Source organism: Chlamydotis macqueenii, chromosome Z (assembly GCF_036417535.1).
Source record: "Chlamydotis macqueenii isolate bChlMac1 chromosome Z, bChlMac1.mat, whole genome shotgun sequence".
Taxonomy (NCBI): domain Eukaryota; kingdom Metazoa; phylum Chordata; class Aves; order Otidiformes; family Otididae; genus Chlamydotis; species Chlamydotis macqueenii.
Genome location: NC_141593.1, coordinates 34,068,981 through 34,088,804, shown reverse-complemented (window position 1 = coordinate 34,088,804; position 19,824 = coordinate 34,068,981). Strand labels below are relative to the sequence as shown.

The window sequence follows — 19,824 nt, the reverse complement described above, 5'->3', positions numbered from 1 at the left end:
TGTAGATGCCAAGTCTAGTGCCAGCCTTGTAAGCCTGTTGCAATTCCTGTGAAAACAAAATCCAGCTTAGTCTTTAAATAGCACTTTTAAGGTCCCAGTGAGTCAACTTGTCCCAAGAAGGCCATCTGTGAAAGCCAAGGCAAGGACTCTCCATTGTGTTTTTGCCCCTTTTCTCCCAACACGCCCATGCTCTCTTCAGTTATGTGAATGGAGAAAACCCAAAAGCTTCAATTTCAGGTCTGGCTCCTAAAGAAAACCAGTGTGGTTCATTTGTGGGTTGGGAATAGGGGTTTGAATTGGCATAGCCTAATGGGTGCTTTCGGGCTGGAGCACACACAGCTGTGGGTTCCAGATGCTTGCTATCCTGTATTAATGTGGCTTGTCTGTGAAACCATGGCATCCGCAATACTATACAAAGGTCCACGCCTGTGGTGGTTTGGGAACTACTCCCAGCGAGAGAAATTTCAGTTTTTAAAGTTAGTTAGAATGAATTTACAGACATCCAGCTCAGAAAGACTTAGATAATGTGAAATTCTGCTTATGAGTTTCCTTTTAAGAGAGATTCAGACAGTATTATATAGAAAATTTCAGACTCTTCATAAACAGCATTTTGGTATTTTGAAGATGAACCAAGGAAGTAACAAGCTCATTTGCCTCGTAATGTCTTAATTTTATAGGAGCTCAACCTGTTTGTATCTCTACGTTGCTGGCATAACCAGTATGCAAATATAATAGAAATGTTCTTTCAATGTTTATATGCAGTTAGTGTCTCTTCATCTACTATGGTAGTGACACAGAGAACATCTTTGCTATGGGGTGGAAAAGAGGAGTACATATCCTGATCTTCTTCCAAATGTACTGAATGTTCTCAGATGTATTTTTCTTTAAGAACTGCGTGTTTTCCACAATTTTTGAAAAGCAAGCCAACTCATATTTTTTTTTCCTCAAAGTGTGAATGAATTATTAATATTAAGAATATTTGTTTATGTTGAAGTCATTTGTTAAAAAGTTCACCCAAAATATTGTCTTGTATATTAAGTTTAACAGAATAGGATTTTTTTTAGATCACTTTTTATTGTAAGTTCTATCCCTGCAATCTTATGATTTAATAAAGAAATGTCTTTGTATAGTATCTTTCACACAAACTTTATCTCCAGAACACTGTGCAGAGTTAATAAAATTAAAAAGTTTTTTTTTCCTTTTTACTAGAAGTTAAGAGACATAGACATGAGAACAGAGACATATTGTTTCCAGATGAAAGCTGAAAATAGATGGAGAATGAGGGAGAGAAATGCAGCAGGGTGGTTCCAGATGGCAGGCATCGCAGAGGAGAAGGTTCTTGCAGCCATGTTGGCCAGAGTTTACAAAGGACAAAAAGGGAGTCTGATGGCAAGCAGAGGAAGCTGAAATATAGAGTAATGAAAGTAATATTGTAGAAAATTTATAAAACATTTTTAAAATGAGTAAGTGTCCTTTTTAAAAACTGAGTGGAGAGCTGGATTTGTTTGTGTGAAGTGAGGATATTTCAGGTGAAAAGATGCTACAAAAATTGAATTTTACTGATGCTCTGTACTCAGCAGGTGAGCAGGTATCCTTTTTTTTTGGTATGTTTTCAAACAAAATAGTAGCTTGTAAGTATTTAAAAGTTTATTGAGTCTTATTGCACTTCTGAGTATCTTATAAATTATTTAATTGTTTGATGGATATGTGGCTACCTAACTATAGGGCATGAAATATGCACTGTTCCTCTAATACACTGAAGGGAGACCTGTTTATAAAGTATTTAGTATTGGTTTTATAATGCACTGTTGTCAACAGGAGACCACGAAGCTCAAAGATCAATCTCATTTTGGCCCACAGTATTAATGCTGCTTTATGAAACTCTGTGACAGGTCACTTAGACAACAGCTCTTAATGAAAGGACTTTGTGCCAGTGTGTGGTCGTGTGACTGTCTGTTAGTAAGGCATACTTTAGTCGCTGCCAAGGCTGCAGATGAATCTCTTTGTCCAAGTCCCTGAGGTGACTTTGTGGCTGCTGCTGCTGCTGGCCAGGTGATGGAGCTCATCATTTCCCCAGTCCTCCAGAGAGAAGTGAGACAGAGACTGCTGAGTTCTTGCTAATGCAGCTTTTCCTAATTGTCCAGAGAGCTAGTAGGACACTGGGCAGTTCAGGCAATGCTGTGCACTGTGAATGAGTCAGTAATTAGAAAAACATAGCTGCTCTTAATTCAGTCTTGCATTTGTGCATGAAGTGCCTTTTCAGCCATCTAAAATTCAGCTGTTCTATAAACCACCAGGATTTTAAGGTCAGTGTAGTTAGTTAATTATGACAGACTTATGCTTTAGACACCAAATAATTGTTACTAGGAGGTGGCACAATAGATTATATTGTCGAATAATTAGATCATAAGCTTAGCCTACACTTAAACCCTTTAGGCTGTTGTGGGATCCAAAGACCTTGCTTGTTATGGAGACAGTTTACTAAAAGGATGAGAATAATGAAATTAACTACCAGAAGATAAATTGCTTGGTAAAGGTCTTGTACTAAACTAGTGCCCAGCAGACAATCTCTGCAGTGTTAGGATGTTTTTCAGAAAAAAAAAAGGCAAAACTTACTGAGTTTAATAGTATACTAAAAATAAAAACCTTGCTTAATCCCACCTAATCAATAGCTGAAAGATATTGTAACATAGTAGTACACCTGTATAATAGTATAGTGATAATCTGTGGATGTAAACATGTGTAAATGTGAGGGATTTCAAATGAAAGTGTTTGAATTATCTTTCTTGATGAGTTACATAAATTGGGTTGTTGCATTGTTATTTTAACAGTTGCGGTGCACTTGCTACAATTTCTTTTGAATTATGAACTTACATCTCAGCAGATACAACTGGTTTTGAAATATTTTATTTTAAAAGTGAAATACTTTTATTTTTGTATTATACATCTTCCTATATTATATGGCATGTCAGGTGCCCATTGTCCTTTTAAATTCTTTGTAAATCAAAGCAGGATATCTGAATCCTGCTATTATTTCAGAAGTGGGCCATAGAGACGTTGTATTAGATGCACAGTTTAAACAAAAGTCTCTGGGAGCTTGTTGTATCTACTGTACTGTAAATCAATTTCTCATACCTCAACATGGTTATCTTTTACCCTTTAGTATAAACAATTAAGTAATAGATAGTTTTGTGTCAAAAAAAGACACTGACATAAACACAGATATGAAATGAACACTGGATCTGAAACTGTGCCACATGTGCAGAACAGGCTGCCCTGTTTACCTGTCTGCAGATTCAGGGATTTGCACCAAATTTTTGCTAGGCATGTAAAATTCTTCTGAGAAAAGCATGAACTTTTTTTTACTTTAGTGTATTATGTCCATGTGTGTAGTGGTTATTAGTAGTTAAATGCCATGCTGATGTGTAGAATAACTTTTGAACAGCAAGTAATTACTTAGAAAATTTAATGGGCACAATCAGCAAACGGCTATTACTTGGTATTAGGCTGTGTGTTGTTACAAGGTTTTTATCAAGTTGTTTTTAGAACCTTCTGCATCCTCCATTTCACCTGCATTTTGTCATTTAGATTACGTGTATCCACTGTAATCGTGATTCTTTGATTCTCTCTTCTTCACTTGTGTATGCCTCTGTTGTTGAACAGGCAAATTAGTATGTTTAAGATCTCTCCCTTACAAGGTATGTCAAGAAACATAGACATGATTTCCCCTGTAAAAAGTTTCAGGTGACCTGAACTCTCAGTATTGGCTTGTTTAAGTAATGAACAAAAAAAAAAACCACAACAAAAGCAAATCAGGAAAACAAAAGTATGAATTATTCATCACCTACAGCTGAAAAAAACTTTCCTCTAATTTATGCAATATCCCGCACGTTCATGTTCATCCCTCACACCTTGCCAACATTATCACAGTGATCATGTTAAATACTGAAGGATAGCATATTCGGATGTCACTGTCTAAACTGCGTGCTTGTATTTCCTGTATTTGACTATTCTTTTGTTTCTGTAACTTGTTAAAGCGTAGAGGCTAAGCAACTAAAATCCTGATGGTCTCTACTTCATGAGGTTTTTATCTGCAGGCAATAGGTCACAGTTTTCACCTTACTTTTTGGTAGTGTTGTGTCACAGCAGTCTTTGTAAGGGTTTTGTGGTATGGGGTGCTGATAAATAGTTTGGCAAAGATGTGATGAGGATCAGTTGCAGTGTAACAGCTTGCTAGGAAGCAATGCTTTTGTGATAGGAATGTACACTTCAGACTCATAATCAAAAGGGTTTTTTGAAGATAAAGGTCCTGTCACATCACCCAGTGTGTAATGGGAAAGAAATGAAATTGCTATCTAATAAATACATAAATAAATAAATAATCAACTTAGAGTAGGCTAGAGTTTGGAAACATGATTTTTAATTATAAGTGAAAACTTCACTGGTGTTGAAAAGTTCTGCCATGATTCAGTTGTCTGAAGATCTGGATACTGAGCACTTTTGACCTGAAAACTCTTCCTAATCCCCACCCCCCAAAATAAAATATGGATGTGGACTCTTCCAGAATCTGTGTAAATTAGGCACACACATCAAAGTGAAAAGCAGATTCCTAAATGCACAACACTGTTGATAAGATAGAGAAGATGAATTAAGCAAGGACATTTGGAATACAAGAGGCTAAAAAGTATTTAGTCTCATTGTTGCATGATGACATAATCAGTCCTATGCATTTTGGTTATAAGTCAGAAGTTACCTATTAAAACTCACACAAAAATGTTTTACAAAGTAAGGATGACAGATTTCAGAGAAAATACACTGCTGCCAATTTTTTTTTTCTTTATGGTAGGGAAATTTGGATGGATTATCTGTTCAGAGGAGGTTTCCTTTATTAATCCTCCCATCCCTTTTTTAATTTTAGACATCTGTTAACATTTCATAGAGTCTAACAGATGTTGCAGGGTGAGTCCCTTATATAATTCTTAGGGAGAAGGGAACGATAAAGAATGACATTTCCACAGCAGAATCACCACCTCTCTGAATATGACCATCAAAATGGCTTTGCATAATTTTTAAGTAAGAGATTATATTCCTGATAGGACACAATTCGCAACTTTTTTATTTTCCACGGATAAAGTGTAAGCATGATAGTTACGGTCTCTGCTTACACATTATCGCAATGAGAAATAGAAGAATTCTCTCTTACTTGGTGAAATACATACTTTTTTGGAGGCCGTATGGAACACTCAGTTACAAAATGTCTTTAAAACAACTCAATTATATAAGCTTGGTTGTTTCAGCACAAGCAAGGGCTGATTGTCATGCGATGTGGAGGACCATTTTCATTATTTTGGCAAGAACAGGGACAGTTTTGTCCTGACGAGCTATTAGATGAATACCAGAATGTGTCACATGAAAAACCACTGATCTTTAACCCAGCTATCTACTTAACCAAGCCTAGAAATGAATAGTGAATAAGGGAAGAGCAAAGGCCGGTTTACTGTCATTACAAATTACAGAAACTGTTAACATCTGCAGCAAAATGAACTCTGGGAATTACAGGTACTATCCAGTCAGTCAGTCGAGGGTACAGAGATTTAGGAAAACTCTGTATACAGATATGAGATCACCAATTGTGTATATCATGTGTGTATATTGTTACTATTGAAAACTAGAACATTTGCATAAAAAGACATAAAGATTTTCTGAATTTTTTCCTAGCACTTTTAATGAATCCTGAGACTGAGCACCAAATGCAAGGAACACTCCTTTAGAATAATTGATTGATAGTTATCGTTAAGTGGAAATGTAAACACTAAATCAACAGAAATAATAAATCTGTGCTCACTGTTTTATCTTTTTTTTTTTTTTTTTCCCCAGGAGTAGTCTCAGGGACACTGCTGCATGTACAGTTAATATAAACATTTATACTGAACTCCTAAATGTTTGAAAAACAAATACTGTAAAGATCAGTAACATTTTAAAATGATCAGTTATGGGAATTAATGCTTACAGAGAGCACCATTCTTTCTTGCCCTGCTACTAGAATTGCATTGTCTCCCTACAGTCTTGTTAGCTCATACTAACTGAAATGCAAATTCCTTCCAACTAATTGGACCTCGTTGAACGTACATGTACAGTACATAGTTATATGCATGTAGATTTTTTTTACTAAATTCCTCTGTAATTATTTTCTTGATTAATATCTAAAGCAGAGACGTGGAACAAAAATCTCTTTAAAGAGTTTACATATTATTGAACATTAAAAAGATAGTAACTGTTGCATGTTTTAACAGCTTAATTAATGATACAGAATAATTGGAACAAAAAGAAGAAAATATTTTTTCAATGTTTAGTCATTTTGAGCTATTTGTATTAACCCTTTGACTGAACCAATTAACACTTAAATGATCAGAATAATGGAATTTAGAAAAAAGTAAGATACGTTTACATTATATAGCACATTCTGCTGCCTAGACTTTTCTTGTTGGCATCACCTGGGTTTTCTTTAATCGTCTTTCTTATCCTTTCCTGCCATATGGTGCATTTCTGTGTCAGTAATTTTAAAAGAGACGAAATTCAGAGTATTCTATTTTGAAAAGATTCACAAAGCCACACACATAATGTAATTGTCTTTGATAGTAACTACTAAGTATTAGTTAAAATTAAAAGAAATAAAAAACTCTGAGCCTCACATGCAGTTCACAAAGCACTTAAAATTCTCAGAAACATAAGTAGGCAACTGTAACTGCGCTCTGTTTTAAGTTCCATTAGAACCTGGATTCTGTAGCCACCTCTTCTGTTCAGCACCCGAGTATTCCCAGGAGCTGAAAATGTAAAATAATTTCACAGATCCTTTTATCTTTCAGCACAAATGCCGTTGGATAGCAGTAAAATACTTGCAGAATATATTCCTGATTAAAAATCTATTGAAAATGAGAATTTATTTTTTTTTAGTGCTTTTAAAAGGATTTGGTTTGAATGCTGTTAGAGCCCTTACCTTGTCTATACTGTTTCTGATTCTCATATGAGTTAGCCAAAGGGGAGAGAAAAAAATACTGTTCTGCTCAGTTTGTGCCAAACTTATATACTTACAAGTAGTTCCTGTGCTTCCCACAGATGATTCGAAGGATATTTCTGCCTCCGATGGAATTACAGCAATGAGCAGATGGCAATAGATTACAAAAGGAAGCACTAGGTTCTAAGCGTAGATTCTAATTATTACAGTTTTTTGCTAAATTTTGTGCCAGTTTTGTTTCTTTTTTTGTTTCCCCCCCCCATTTGTGTACAGTTAGAGGAGGCTTGATCTGCACTGTAGGAGGTGTACTTCTATTGCATTTTTCCTGCAATTATTACTTTTATCTCCTCAGTGACTACTACTTTTTGTATCCCTCTTTGAAATTCAGTAAGTATTTGTTTTCTTGGTTTTATGTGCTGGCATTATTGTGCCAAACAAGATGCTACATAGGCACCGTAAATTTAAGGATGACCCAAGCTGGACTGGAATTGGCAGACTAAATTTTGTTTGTTTTTTGTCATGTTAGTTAGCAGGGGGGATAAATAATTCTTTCTGGAAAATGTTCTGAAGCTGTAATGTAGAAGTCATGCATTTGACAATTAAATGATAGTCCTCCTTTGATACAGTGATCTGAGTGTGCTTAGGTTTCATGTAAGGTTGTAGCATTCTGGCCAAGATTTCTGCCTGGGAAGACCAGATTTGGATGTATTAGCTAGTCAGCCTAATAACCCTGTACAGACTGTATTGATTTTCTAGGAGAGAGTTTATGAACTAAATAAACTTGGAGTTGGTGTCTTAATAAACTGCTTCTCTCAGTCTGTCACATTTAGTTACTGAGCTCTGCAGTTTAGGGGAAAAAAAGGCTAATTCTGTTACAGATTGTTCACAGCAGGGTCTCCAAATTAGCCCTTTGTTTTGTAATGCCACCTTGCTTGGGCTCGCTTTGAGCACATTTCTCAGTTTTACCCTAATGAGTTGCAACACTGATAATGTGGCTGATGATCTTTCATTGATTTCACTATCACTTGCTTGTCTGGTAATTGATCCGTTGCTGAGCCTCTAGTTAATTATATTGGCTTTGACATGGCCCGGTCCACCGGGAATTTCAAGTCTTGCAGAATAACAGTTTTAATAAAAGAGTCTACTACTGCAGGTGCTTGCTGCTGCATGCCAGTTGGTTTTGTGTGTGTGCGTGTGTCGCGTGGTGTGTGCACGCGTGTGTGTATGTGTGTGTGCGTGTGCATGTGTGTGCATGCGGGTGATTTTTCCTTCTCTGGGAGAGGAGAGGACTGCAGGACAGGAAAAAGAACAGGGCGGGGGGGGGTCGGAGGGGGGGGTAAGAGGTGGAGATAAAGACAACGAGCGAGAGCACGCAAGAGATGCAGAACGGAGAAGAGAGGAGGAAGCTTGCTATTGACAGTGTCCTTAAGCCTCCCACAAATAACAGCCATTAGTGGGAAGGTCAGAAGCTGAGCAGGCAGCTTGACTGAGGCACTGAGTGCCACTTCAGAAATGAAGAGGCTGGCAAATTTTAGAGGGAGTTTGAGGGGCTAATAGCTAGCTGTAAAGGTACAGCCACTGTTGGCACAATTGACTCCTAAGTGTCATTCTCCCCTCCCCAGTAGAAAATATTTTTATTGACCACAGGTGGACTTAATATATTTTAAGGCAACAGTTCTTGGGGTTCTTGCTTGTTTCTTCTTGGATATCGAATTTGCTGCTTTTGAGACTTTTTTTTTTTTTTACTTAATGGTGCTGAACTGGAGGAAAGTTTAACAGAAAAGCTTTCAAGAGATGTAGGGTCTAGAGGGGAAGGCACATTTGTGTCAACATAGTGTACATCTTCTCATCTTTTCTCATTGCACACTAATGACACCGAGCTGCCACTGAAGCTCTCTTCTGTTTCTTTTGTTGTTTCAGAGAGTGAGGTTTATTGTTATTCCTGAGTTAAGAAAAAAGCAGTGAGTGGTACATTTGTCCTCCTAAATTTGTAGATTTTATTAGAAGATGAATGTTCCTTATGTTGAAAAGGATAGCTTTTTTTTTTTAATACTCTGGCTGTTTTTTTATGAGATTGCATGAATTTTGTTTTATATTTATGAAGTTTGTTTGCAGAGTTATGATTTCTTGTCTGTATGTAAAGGATGAAGTGGGTAAGAGAATTTTTTAAATAACATTCATTTTAAAAAGCCATTGTAATTAAAAACAGTACTGTAGTAGTATTATTTATCGTGCTGTATATTACTGTACCTTAGGTACAGAAGAAAGATCTTAAAGGAAAAATATTGTTTCTTCTGTGTTACTTTTTAACTGTGTGGGACTGGCTTCTTTTCTGCTGTGATTCATTTCTTTGTTCTTTACGATTTGAAAGGTGTATTGTATCTGCTTCAACCAGCACTTAAAAAAAAAACAAAACAAAAAAACCTACTTTTGATCTTTTGGGGGAGGGGAAGAAAGGACTAGCTTTTTCATTTTTCCATCCTTTTTTGCTCACGATGCTGCTTAAGACACTTAGCAGTGGAGAAAGGGAAGAGAGGGGTGTGAGAGATGAAATGTGCATGTGACTTTCTGGTTTTGTTTCAAAAGGAGTTAGATCATGTCTTTTTTCCCCTCTTTGGTAAGAGTTTTATTTGGGATAGGAACCGACTATCCCACAATTCTTGTCTGACTAATATTTAGAAAATAACCAGGCCAACTTTTATGTCTTACTTCTAAGTGAATATTGACTGTATTTAAGAGTAATTGCTTGCTTGCTTGCTTTTTTCGTTTTTCTTCCTTTTTTTTTTTTTTTTCTTTAAGGTTTGCTAATCCTGTGTGGTAGGCAAGTGTCAGATTATTACATGCTGTACTTGACAGCATTGTTGAGGAAAAGCAGAGAAAGACGGGGAAAGGGCCACAGCCTCTCCTTTCTTCCAGTTCACTCTGATCATTGTGCTACTTAGAGAGCCTGTGCGTGCGTGCATGTGTGTGTGTGTATCTGTGTATCTGTAGACTGAAGGGTTAGTGCAGGATGTCATTTGGTGCCTGACAGTGGAGCAGTGCAGTTGACTCTGCTCTGCTATCCAATGACATCCAGTGGCTGAGAGTTTGAAGCTGATGGTTGGGTCTCCTTAGTGCTGCATGCACACCTGACAGGCAGCTGTTAAACTGAGCAAAGGCGAGCTTGGGGAGTCACAATCTATGCATAAATGATAGGGGTATCTGTGCTGAAGGTGCGAAAGAAGCTCTGACCCTCTCCCCTAAATCCCCCCTTCCCAAATGAACCGCACAGTGCAGCTAGCTTCTTAACTACACTACACTCCTGCTACTGGCTGCCAAGAGGCTCAAAAAATCCACCTTCACTTTTCAGTCAGAAGAGGCAGAAGTGGATGTGAGAGACAGACACACACAGAGACACAGAGAGCGAAAGAGGGCAAGAGACTTGACTTTAAGAGACTCCTGCACTGACAACTCCATGCAGTTCGGAACAAGAACGGCAGCGACCGACTCTGGTTTCATGGGGACATGGCAGAACACTGACACTAACCTCTTATTCAGAATGTCCCAACAGGTACGTTACTTTTGTTTATTTTAAAACATGTCATTTTTGTGCTCTTTTCCCGCTTCCCCCTCCTTTTTCTCTTTCTTTCCACATTTCATTTTTGTTTCATTCATCACTACATAGTTAGCCTCTGAACTGTCATAACTATGTCATTGGAATGTTCATGGTTACTTCATTGCTTCCCTAAGGGCTCCTTTTTAAAAGAGGGAAAAATATTAAAGCTTTAAGTAAAAGCGAAGCATTTGTTTTAAAGTTTCCAAATAGAGCTTTGCTCGTGGTAAGACTGTTTTTCTTTCTTTGTTTGCTTTTGTTTTGTTCCAGTCTTTTCCCCCTCGCTCTTCCCCCCCTCAACCCTGTCCCATAAATAAAAGTATCTGCTATCCCAGCAAAACTCCTTTCTCTCTCCCTGAGTACATAAGCCCCGAAATCAAACTGATCCTAAATTTAGGGGGCCCCTCAGAAGGGCGTAATTGACTTCATGTGGCCGAGCGGAGTTTTGTTCAGAGGGAAGGCGCGGCGAGCCGTCCTGCGGGAGCTGCTGCCAGCGCGGAGGAGCGGAGGGGTCCTTGGGGGAGAAGGTTTCAGCCCTCGGGTCCCTCTCCCGCTCCCTCTCCCCGCTACTCTCCCTCTCCCCCCTCTCCGCCGAGCTGTGCCTTGGCGTCCTCCCCAGAGCGGCTGCTTCACCGGGGGCCGCGTTTAAGGCAGCCTGGTATGCCGGTTCTGACGGGAAAGCGAAAATGTTACTGCAAGGCCAGTAATAACTGATAATTAATCACAGGAGCCTGTGTCTCCGTACCATGCACATGGTGATACGCGCCCTGTGTGTCTTACAGCTAATCTTGCACAATTGCTTGGCTCTTCTGGGTGAAGGGAAAGGGGAAAAAGGAAAAAAAAAATGGAGAGAAGGAGGGGGAAAAAAGAAAAAAAGAGAGAGGGAGAAACTTTCAGCTTGGACGGGGCTCAAGCAGGGGAAGGAAGTTCAACCTGGAGGTTTTTAACAGGGTGACTCCCTACCAGGGGACGTTTTGCCTTTCTGAAAACTAGTTTCCAATTATGGTCTGACACTGACTGATAATAATTGAAATTCTGTATTAGCCAAAAGAGGAGTTAGTAAAGGATTTGTATATTAATATTAGACTTTTATTTAATGTTGGACATGAGATGAATGAACTCATTTACCTGAGAGGCGTTGTACTGTAAGAAAAGAGAGAGAAAGTAATTAGGTTTTTATAGTTTACAGTAACAAAGCATGCCTGAATACTAGCCATAAAACAGTAGTTTAATTAAAAAACAAAGCAAAACAAAACAACTTTAAAGCCCAGAAAAACTCCAAAGCAGATAGTTAGTAACCAATAGCGCTTGTCTGTGGACGACAGTTTAAGCAGTATAGCTCAGGACAGGATGAAGTCATTTGAATAAGGAATATTTTGATATATCCTGTAGAGGGACCCTGATTACTGCTGATACAGTATGCTGGTATAGAATGTAATCAACATAAGACAAATAAGCAACTCCGTTCAATTTCCCATTCTTGAAAGTAAAAAAGTTCATTTCCTGGTAGAGATGCACATTTCAAAAACGCTGCTTGGCACTAGGAAGTGTGAACTGCTACTGCACTGCTTACAAGCCTTGTCAGCTGTATTGCATGTCTGTGATACGTAACATATTTGGTTGCACTGATATTGAGCAGTAGCATGGAAAGCAGTTATTCAAATTATTTGCTGTATTCTTTTAATAAGAAGTGAGATTAAATTTTTTGGGGTGAAGAAAAGGTTCTTTCCATTTCAGCTACAAAAGAGTTAACATAACTAGATGCAGATAGCGATCAATTGATAAATGACAATTGAACCACATAGATAGTATTAGATTGCCTGTTTAGTATTAGACCTTTTTCAACAGATTTAGCCTCTGTGGTCTCTGGAATACTAGAAAATGTTCAACACTGACAAAGAAAAGAAACAAAACTAAATAAAAGAGCATCACAATGTGTAAGGGGGTCCAGTAATTTGAGACAGTTAGCTCATTAGACCAAGTCAAACATTTATGCACATAAGCTAGGCTGTTTGGATTCTATTTTCTTTTTAAAATAGTATTTAAAATGTGCTAATTCTTGAGTATTGGTTTTGTAGATTATTGAACATGCGTGGTCATGTTGTATTTTCTGTATAGAAGGACAGAAGTAATGTACTAAATGACTAAATGTGTGGTAGATGCTGCATCAGTGTGAATGCTTCCATTGGCAAACACACACAGTAGCACTGCAAAGGTGGTAACGTCAAACAGATTTATTTCTTAAAAGTCTGTACTTAACGTGTTCGCATACTGTGTTAATATCCTTGTCGTATTTTGTTTGTTTATTTATCATGTGATAAGCATATTCCGTCCAAATATGCTTTCATCATGCTTTTAAGAGGAGGGTAAGTTATTTTGCTAAACGCATTTCTCTCCTCTTTAAGGATAATAGTTTGTCTTTTATTTCTGATTTGTTAAGGCTGTTACAACTTGCTAGCTCGCGCAGACTATAAGCACAGACTGTGTGCAAGTGCAGCTGCACATTTGTGTCCAAGTGCCAGTGTTTCTTTCTGAATCACTAAAATTTTGAATATTGTTTTCTGTTACCTGTTTTTATTCATTTGTTAGTTAATTATTTTCAATCCATCTTCTGGAAATGTAAGTATTTTAAAAATTTTTCCTATGCTTTAAGAAAAATTGTTTTCCTGAGTACAAATAACACAAAGTTATTAAATGTACATAACTTGCAAGCAAAGTTTGGCATGGTTTGAAAGAACTGTTTAATGAAACTTTTCTAGCTATACATAGTAATGCTAGAGAGATTTCTTTTTTCAAGCTCTAAGCATAATGCTGTCTTTCCACATGTATTTTAGAAGCAAACAAACCCCGAGCCCCATCACTTTTCCTTGGAGTTGTAACCTAATCTCCAGCAGGTTTTTAGTGCAAAGATTGGAGCATGGCAAGACGAATGATTTAGAACAAAACAAACCTTGCGATCCCTCCCTCCTCTTACCTCTCAACTCACACTGCATTGCTATTTGCATACTATAGGAATGAGTAACTTTTCTCAGAATAAAAGGAAAACCTACTTCATTGTGGCAAGGATCTGTATGTGTCTTAGAAAAATTGGGATTGATTGTACAGGTTTGGGCTATTAACAGCAAGTATGATGGTATTTATTTTTGGATTATTTTCTTAGAGAATGGGAGTGCAAGAAAATGGCATCTCCGCATTCCAGAGCAAATTTAGATTTTGGTGGGGTAAGAGGAGAAGAGGAATTGTCTCCTAAATTACCTGTGAGAAGTTTATGACATGGCCACTTGACTGCATTGTTTTGCCTGTGCACCTTTTGTCCATATAAAAGTGTGTGATTCGCTTGAAAGGGGTCATCCCATTCTGTATACAGAAGAATGTCTGATAACCTCAAAGGGCATAAATCTTAACTTTTAAAAAGGAGTGCTTCTTTGGGTCACTTTGATCAGTGACAGGTCGAGAATGAGCAGAAACCCTTGGCTTCTCTTCCATGCTCATCTGGTTAAGTCCAGGGCACCCACTGCCCATTCTAGTTCTGGCAAGGAGTTGTTAACAACAGAAAAGAAGATCTGGATTTGATTGATTAAAAAAAAAAAAAGTAGGCTTTTGTGATTTTCTGCTTTCATAAATGTTTTGTGCATTTGTCAGAATAAGAAATGTCATTTTTCTACATGCCGTTACCTTAAGGGCTGTAATGTTCTAAAATACTTTTAAGTCATTTCAGAACTGAGACCATGAGAGAAATGGCTGTAACCCACAGTGACACAAAATGCCAGAGCCATGTACCTTTTTGTTAAGAAAGAAGTTATGTTTAATCTGTTTCAGATAAAGAGGTAATAGCCTTTCCAGAAGCTTTTTTCAATCCGAGAGTGAAAAAGCAGTATATCAGAATTACAAATGGATCTGTGCGTCATTATATAGTAATTTAGGATTCACTCAATGATGTAACAAAATTAACAACATAATTTCATTGTGTAACTGTATCTTATTAAAGAACAACTGTCTGACATTCTCTTACAGTTGCTTTATTTAACTTCATGCAAATATTATTAGTAGTGACATTTCTCTATTGTACATTAGATTCTCTCATTAGCATGATGTGTTAGTTATCACCAGAGAAATCACTTCTAGATAGGTGAGCGGGAAGCCAAGAAAACTAAAAATTAAATCAATGATGTATATTAATATAGACGCGTCTGTTCACGAGAGATATGGTACAGTAAAGTCAACTTTTTTTTTCCTTGCATAAATGCATGGTTATTTCAAGGAAAACTAAGTAATACTTACAATACGTGTAGTATGCATTAATATTGCTAGAAATATTAAACTGTGTACAGCGTGCACTGCCTGTTTTGAGCTGTACTTGTGTTCTTCAGTCTGATAGTTTGTAACATTGAGGTAGACATAGGTACATAAACTGTTTATTGAACCAATATTTAAAAATAGGAGTGTAGTGTAATGTCTAATGGACTGAAAGTGAAACCTTTTAAAATGTTCCTGGTTTGCTGGTCATAGAGGTTGTATGCAAATTTAACATTTATTAAGTAATTAACTGTTTTACTGTAGCATATAACTATTTTTTTAATATAGTTGTACATACAAAAAGAGTTCAAACTTAATTCGACAACAGGATTCCATACATTAATTTATTATGAACATTTGGGGAGGAAGATTAGCATTGGTAAAATGCATTTTGTAGTTTACGGTAGTTAACAATCGCCCTTGTCAGCAAGCATCAGAAAACATAATAATTTTATATAATATATATATTTTTATCACACCATTTTAAACATTAGCTGACCCCAGGTGGGGCTTTTTTGTTGTTGTTCATGAATAAGATCATATGCTAGTATGAATTCAGAATTTTTCAGGTCACATTGTCTCATTTCAGACACTTGCTTAAATTTTGTTGAGTATTTTGGTAAAGCATGGTTTAGACCTGGAATGGTTCACGTCCTTTTAGCAAATTCAAAATATTTGCATCAAGAATTTTGTGCTGCTTCTGATGTGCTTCAGAATAGAAGCATTAGAAAGTATTGTACATGTCAAAAGCACAGGATGTTTTTTATGGCACACAGCACTAGACATACAAGTACATGCAGTGATAGACACATGGCTGTGTGCATGATACATGATTAAAAATAAAAATCCCCTCTCAGTAGCTTCTTTTACTGTGTTTAGTATTTGCAAGAGAACTAAAACATAGCAAAATGTTCCCCATTCCTCTCTATACATATTCATCTGGCACGTACATACATACCATGTTTGAACATATTTGTACCAATGTATATTTTCGCTGATGATGTGCTAAGAACTCTATCTGATCTTTGCTTAAGTCTGAGATATGCACAAAACTGTAAAATCTGCATGAAGCATTGAAGCATGTCTCAAAGCACATGGTCAAATACATTGTGCAATAAGCACTGACGTTTACCATTTTAAAATGCATAGTTTTTCTAGTTTCTATTTTTCTACTTTGTATTTTAGTAGTTACTTCTTCATGTATAGTTTTATGGGGATTTGATTAATGTAGTGACAGAACAGATTTGGTATATAACAGCAGCGGAGTCTCCTGCTCTGATGTCAGGGTTAAGAGCCAAGGCAAATCTTCCCTAACTAATTAGATGCTGAGTAAGGCATCTTAGTGAAGTTGGGGCAAAAGTGAATGGGTCACAGCTGAGGCAAGATTGCAAGGACTGTAGTGATAGTGAAAGCATTCGCATTTGCCAGGTCGTTGTGACACCGTGCTGATTGCAAAGGAACACTCTGTTCACTGATACAGAACTGCCGTCATAAAGTACAATCGGAAACAAAAGCTTTAAAGAGCTTTTACTTTTTACTAGAAACGCTCAAAACATATGCTTTGAATAGCTTTCCTTGCTCAGTTAATTTTCTCAAACCATAGTGCTTGTGCTTTTGTAAAAGGATTTGCCTTGTAGACTAATGATTCTTCGCAGTTTAGAAGAATTTCCAAACTTGGGGCTCCAAGTATACCCAGGAGGTGATGAATCATACTGGCTCAAGAAAGAGAAGGCTGAAACAGAGAAGAGGGAGAAAGGCAGAATTCCATTGTTGCTGTCTCTTAATCTTTTCGTTCAGAAAGAGAATCAGTAATGCAGCTTTTTGCTATAGTTCACAGAGTGTAATGACAAAATTTCAGCATCTAGATGAACTGCAATTAAGGGGTTTATTTTTTGCCCAGCCTGCCTGTAGAAAGGGGTGAAGTTAAAAAGCAGTTTTATGACATTAAAGTCTGCATATTTATATACAGTTTTTCAATGAGGCAAAATGCATTCTTTAGCTTGACATCAGTCTGTCTAACAAATGTCCAAAATAAGAGACTGTAAATCAGCCTATGGACAGGCATCTGTTGCTTTGTTACCGCTCACCCCACTAATTATAGTAATGCCTTAATGCCTCGTTTCCCTTACTGAAATACTTGACAACTGTTTTCTAAATGATTTTCCTTCACTGACAAAGAAAGCGGTGCCACTCGTACGGCTGTGTCACACAATATTTTGTCATGGAGAGGCTATCTCTTTCGGGGGGCGGGGGGCGAGCATCTCGGAATGGCTTTGATCAGTGTGAACTTGCCAACAGTGTACCATTGATGCTATTCCGACTCTCTCGGGAAGCCATTGCATCCCCATCCTCTACCAGTGATGCGTATCTGTGCACTTGTGGAAAGGAAAGGAGAGAGTGTCATCTGCCACTTACAGAGCACAGGGGTTCAGAAGAGAAAATGACACGATTACGATCCTGCCGTTCCTTCCTGTGCATAGCACAAAAGTCAGCAAGCTTTTCTTATAAAGTGAATAATAAGTGATGCTCTAAGAAGCCTTGCAGAAAGTGAGAAAATTTATACTGGGGTTGTCATTAAAGCTGAAATGTGCTGTTACTGGCAGGTAAACTTACAGTGATATTTGAGATTATGTTTATTTGGAAATGGACCAGAACACACAAATAACATCAGTAGAGATCAGAGCTGCAGTCTGCCTACCTGTGCATTTTGGAATATACCCCTTATAGAAAAATTTGCGTGGTGTGGTAAATATCACTGGCTTTTTATGATACATGCTGCAACTAATGTTGAAAAGAGCTTTAATTGCTCTTCTTCTCAGTAATTTTTAACAACTGAGGGAACAGTGAGACACACCTGATGAACACAGTTTGTTTATTTGTGGTGGTTCTTTTAAAACTTTATTTAACCAGAACTCCAAGGAAGGAGATAGATAACCCAGTTCTCTGTATATGTATTTTCACCATGGATTCCATGTTGTATTTCTTAAAGATCTGTAACTTTAAAACACAGTATTTCTGTCTCTGAATAGTTTGAATGAAAATGTCATACAACGTAGTTCTTTTCAGATGAGCAATTCAACATTTGGTGCATACCAGTGAGAGGAAAACAGAATATAAAGGATCATATCCTCACTATGATCCAAGCATATGTTTTCCATTCATGTCATTGCAGGCCCTGTCATGCATCAAGGACAGCATATAGTTTAGGTACAGAATTACAGATAGCAGTGTGTTAGCCTTCAGAGTGAGCTGTAGCTAGGAGCTCAGTTCTGTAAGCCTTCTGCACGCGTGTAACTTTTATGAAGCTAAATGTGCAGGTATTTTGCAAGACAAGATTCTACAGTGGTAAAGGAAGTTGCTCTTGTGTATTTTAATCTTTTCTATTATTTAGACGCTAAGGAGACGAACATCATTTAAAAAAAAAAAAAAGTTAGGCATTGCACTTTCTTAAAGAAATCTAACCCTGGCTTCTGGTTTTATCACAATCCAGAAACTGAACCAGGTTCTCTGTTCAAGTATCAAATCAGGTCTAAGAATTTAGACATTATGGGCCTGTGTATGATTTTACGTATAAGTAAATGAAAGCTCAGTTTTTCATGGGTTACCCTGGAAGCCAGTGTAAAATTATGGTTGCTTCCAGTTTGCCTCTGCAGTTTTGAGTTTTTTGAACCGGAAATCTCAAAATGAAATTTCGGCAGTATAATGCAACATTAAATTAAATTGGAGGAGAAATGTCTACAAGTCTCCTTGCTAAGTGGAATTGCCAACTTTTCCATAGGAAAAGTAGCAACACAGTAGGATAAAAGGTAATTTAATCAATGAAGTAGCAGTTTGAAAGGAATTTTTCTTGTTTACATAAAAATTTAGTTTCCGAAAGTGTTTAATCTTCTTTTTCTCATTAAAGAAAAAAAATAATTATAAAAAACCAAACAAACGTGAAGATGTTATTGTCAGATCTTTTTATGCAGATTGATTTCATTTTAGCATATTCATTGCCCTTTGCCTGCACAGAATACAAGACCTTGTGTACTGTACTGCAGTTTTATTGCTGCTTTCAGAGGGATGTCTTGTGAGATGTTACGGCTCCTGCGGAAGTACAACGGCAAAATGTCATTTTATGATAGATCATTATTGATGTCCTTTATTTATTTATGCCTTTCCTCATTTTTCTTTCCCCACAATTTTTCTTGCTCTGTATGTGTAGCTGAATATGTATTAAAAGAAAAACACTTCTTGGTTGTAATTAAATAATTAAAAGTCTTGATTATAAGGGACTATAGGAAGAGATGAGAAGCAAAGAGGAGAATCATCCTTGAAAGGGATGGCTGAATGTAGGTGCTGACATGCAGAGTTTGGTGTTTTGTATTTTAGTGTGCCTGTATGCAAGAGCATGACAAAAATGTGTGATGCCCTGACTTATCACATGGAAGGTGCTGAAAAGCATCTCAGTTTGGTCTCTACTTTGTACAGTTTCTTAACCAAGGCATTGCTAATATTTAAAAAGGAGCCCTCAGTATATTTGTATTCCTATATCTCAAAGATGAGCTTTGTGTGTATTTGACAAAATAAATACCAAGAAAAATGAGAAAATTAAACTCATAGAATGCTTGAGCACTTTTTTTTTCTACACAGACTCAGTAGACAAAAAATAATCAGCTTGGACATCAGTGAGTTGTTTAAAAACAATTAAAACTATAAACCTGGATCACCATGTTCAGACTTAGTTCTTAATTAAAAATGTGCCAATTATTTTTTTTTTCTTGCAAAAATTCTCTAAAACTTAAATTTTATGGCAATCCATAAAATGGGGTTCAGAGGAAAACAGTCTCCTCAGAAGTAGTAGCAACTGTATTTCTGAGCAGTGGACGTTGAGTAGGGGTGTTTTCACATTTCCTATCGTAACTTTTAGTGGCTGTTTGTT

At 37.1% G+C, this 19,824-nt stretch overlaps 1 protein-coding gene across 1 annotated transcript in view; it reads left to right on the top strand.

Moving 5' to 3' along the window:
• Positions 1-19,824, top strand: part of BNC2 (basonuclin zinc finger protein 2) — a 335,260-nt gene that overhangs the window by 84,992 nt on the left and 230,444 nt on the right. The window contains exon 2 of the mRNA XM_086770329.1: positions 10,365-10,565. Coding sequence (XP_086626455.1) covers positions 10,365-10,565 — 201 coding nt within the window. The remainder of the gene's footprint in view (positions 1-10,364; positions 10,566-19,824) is intronic.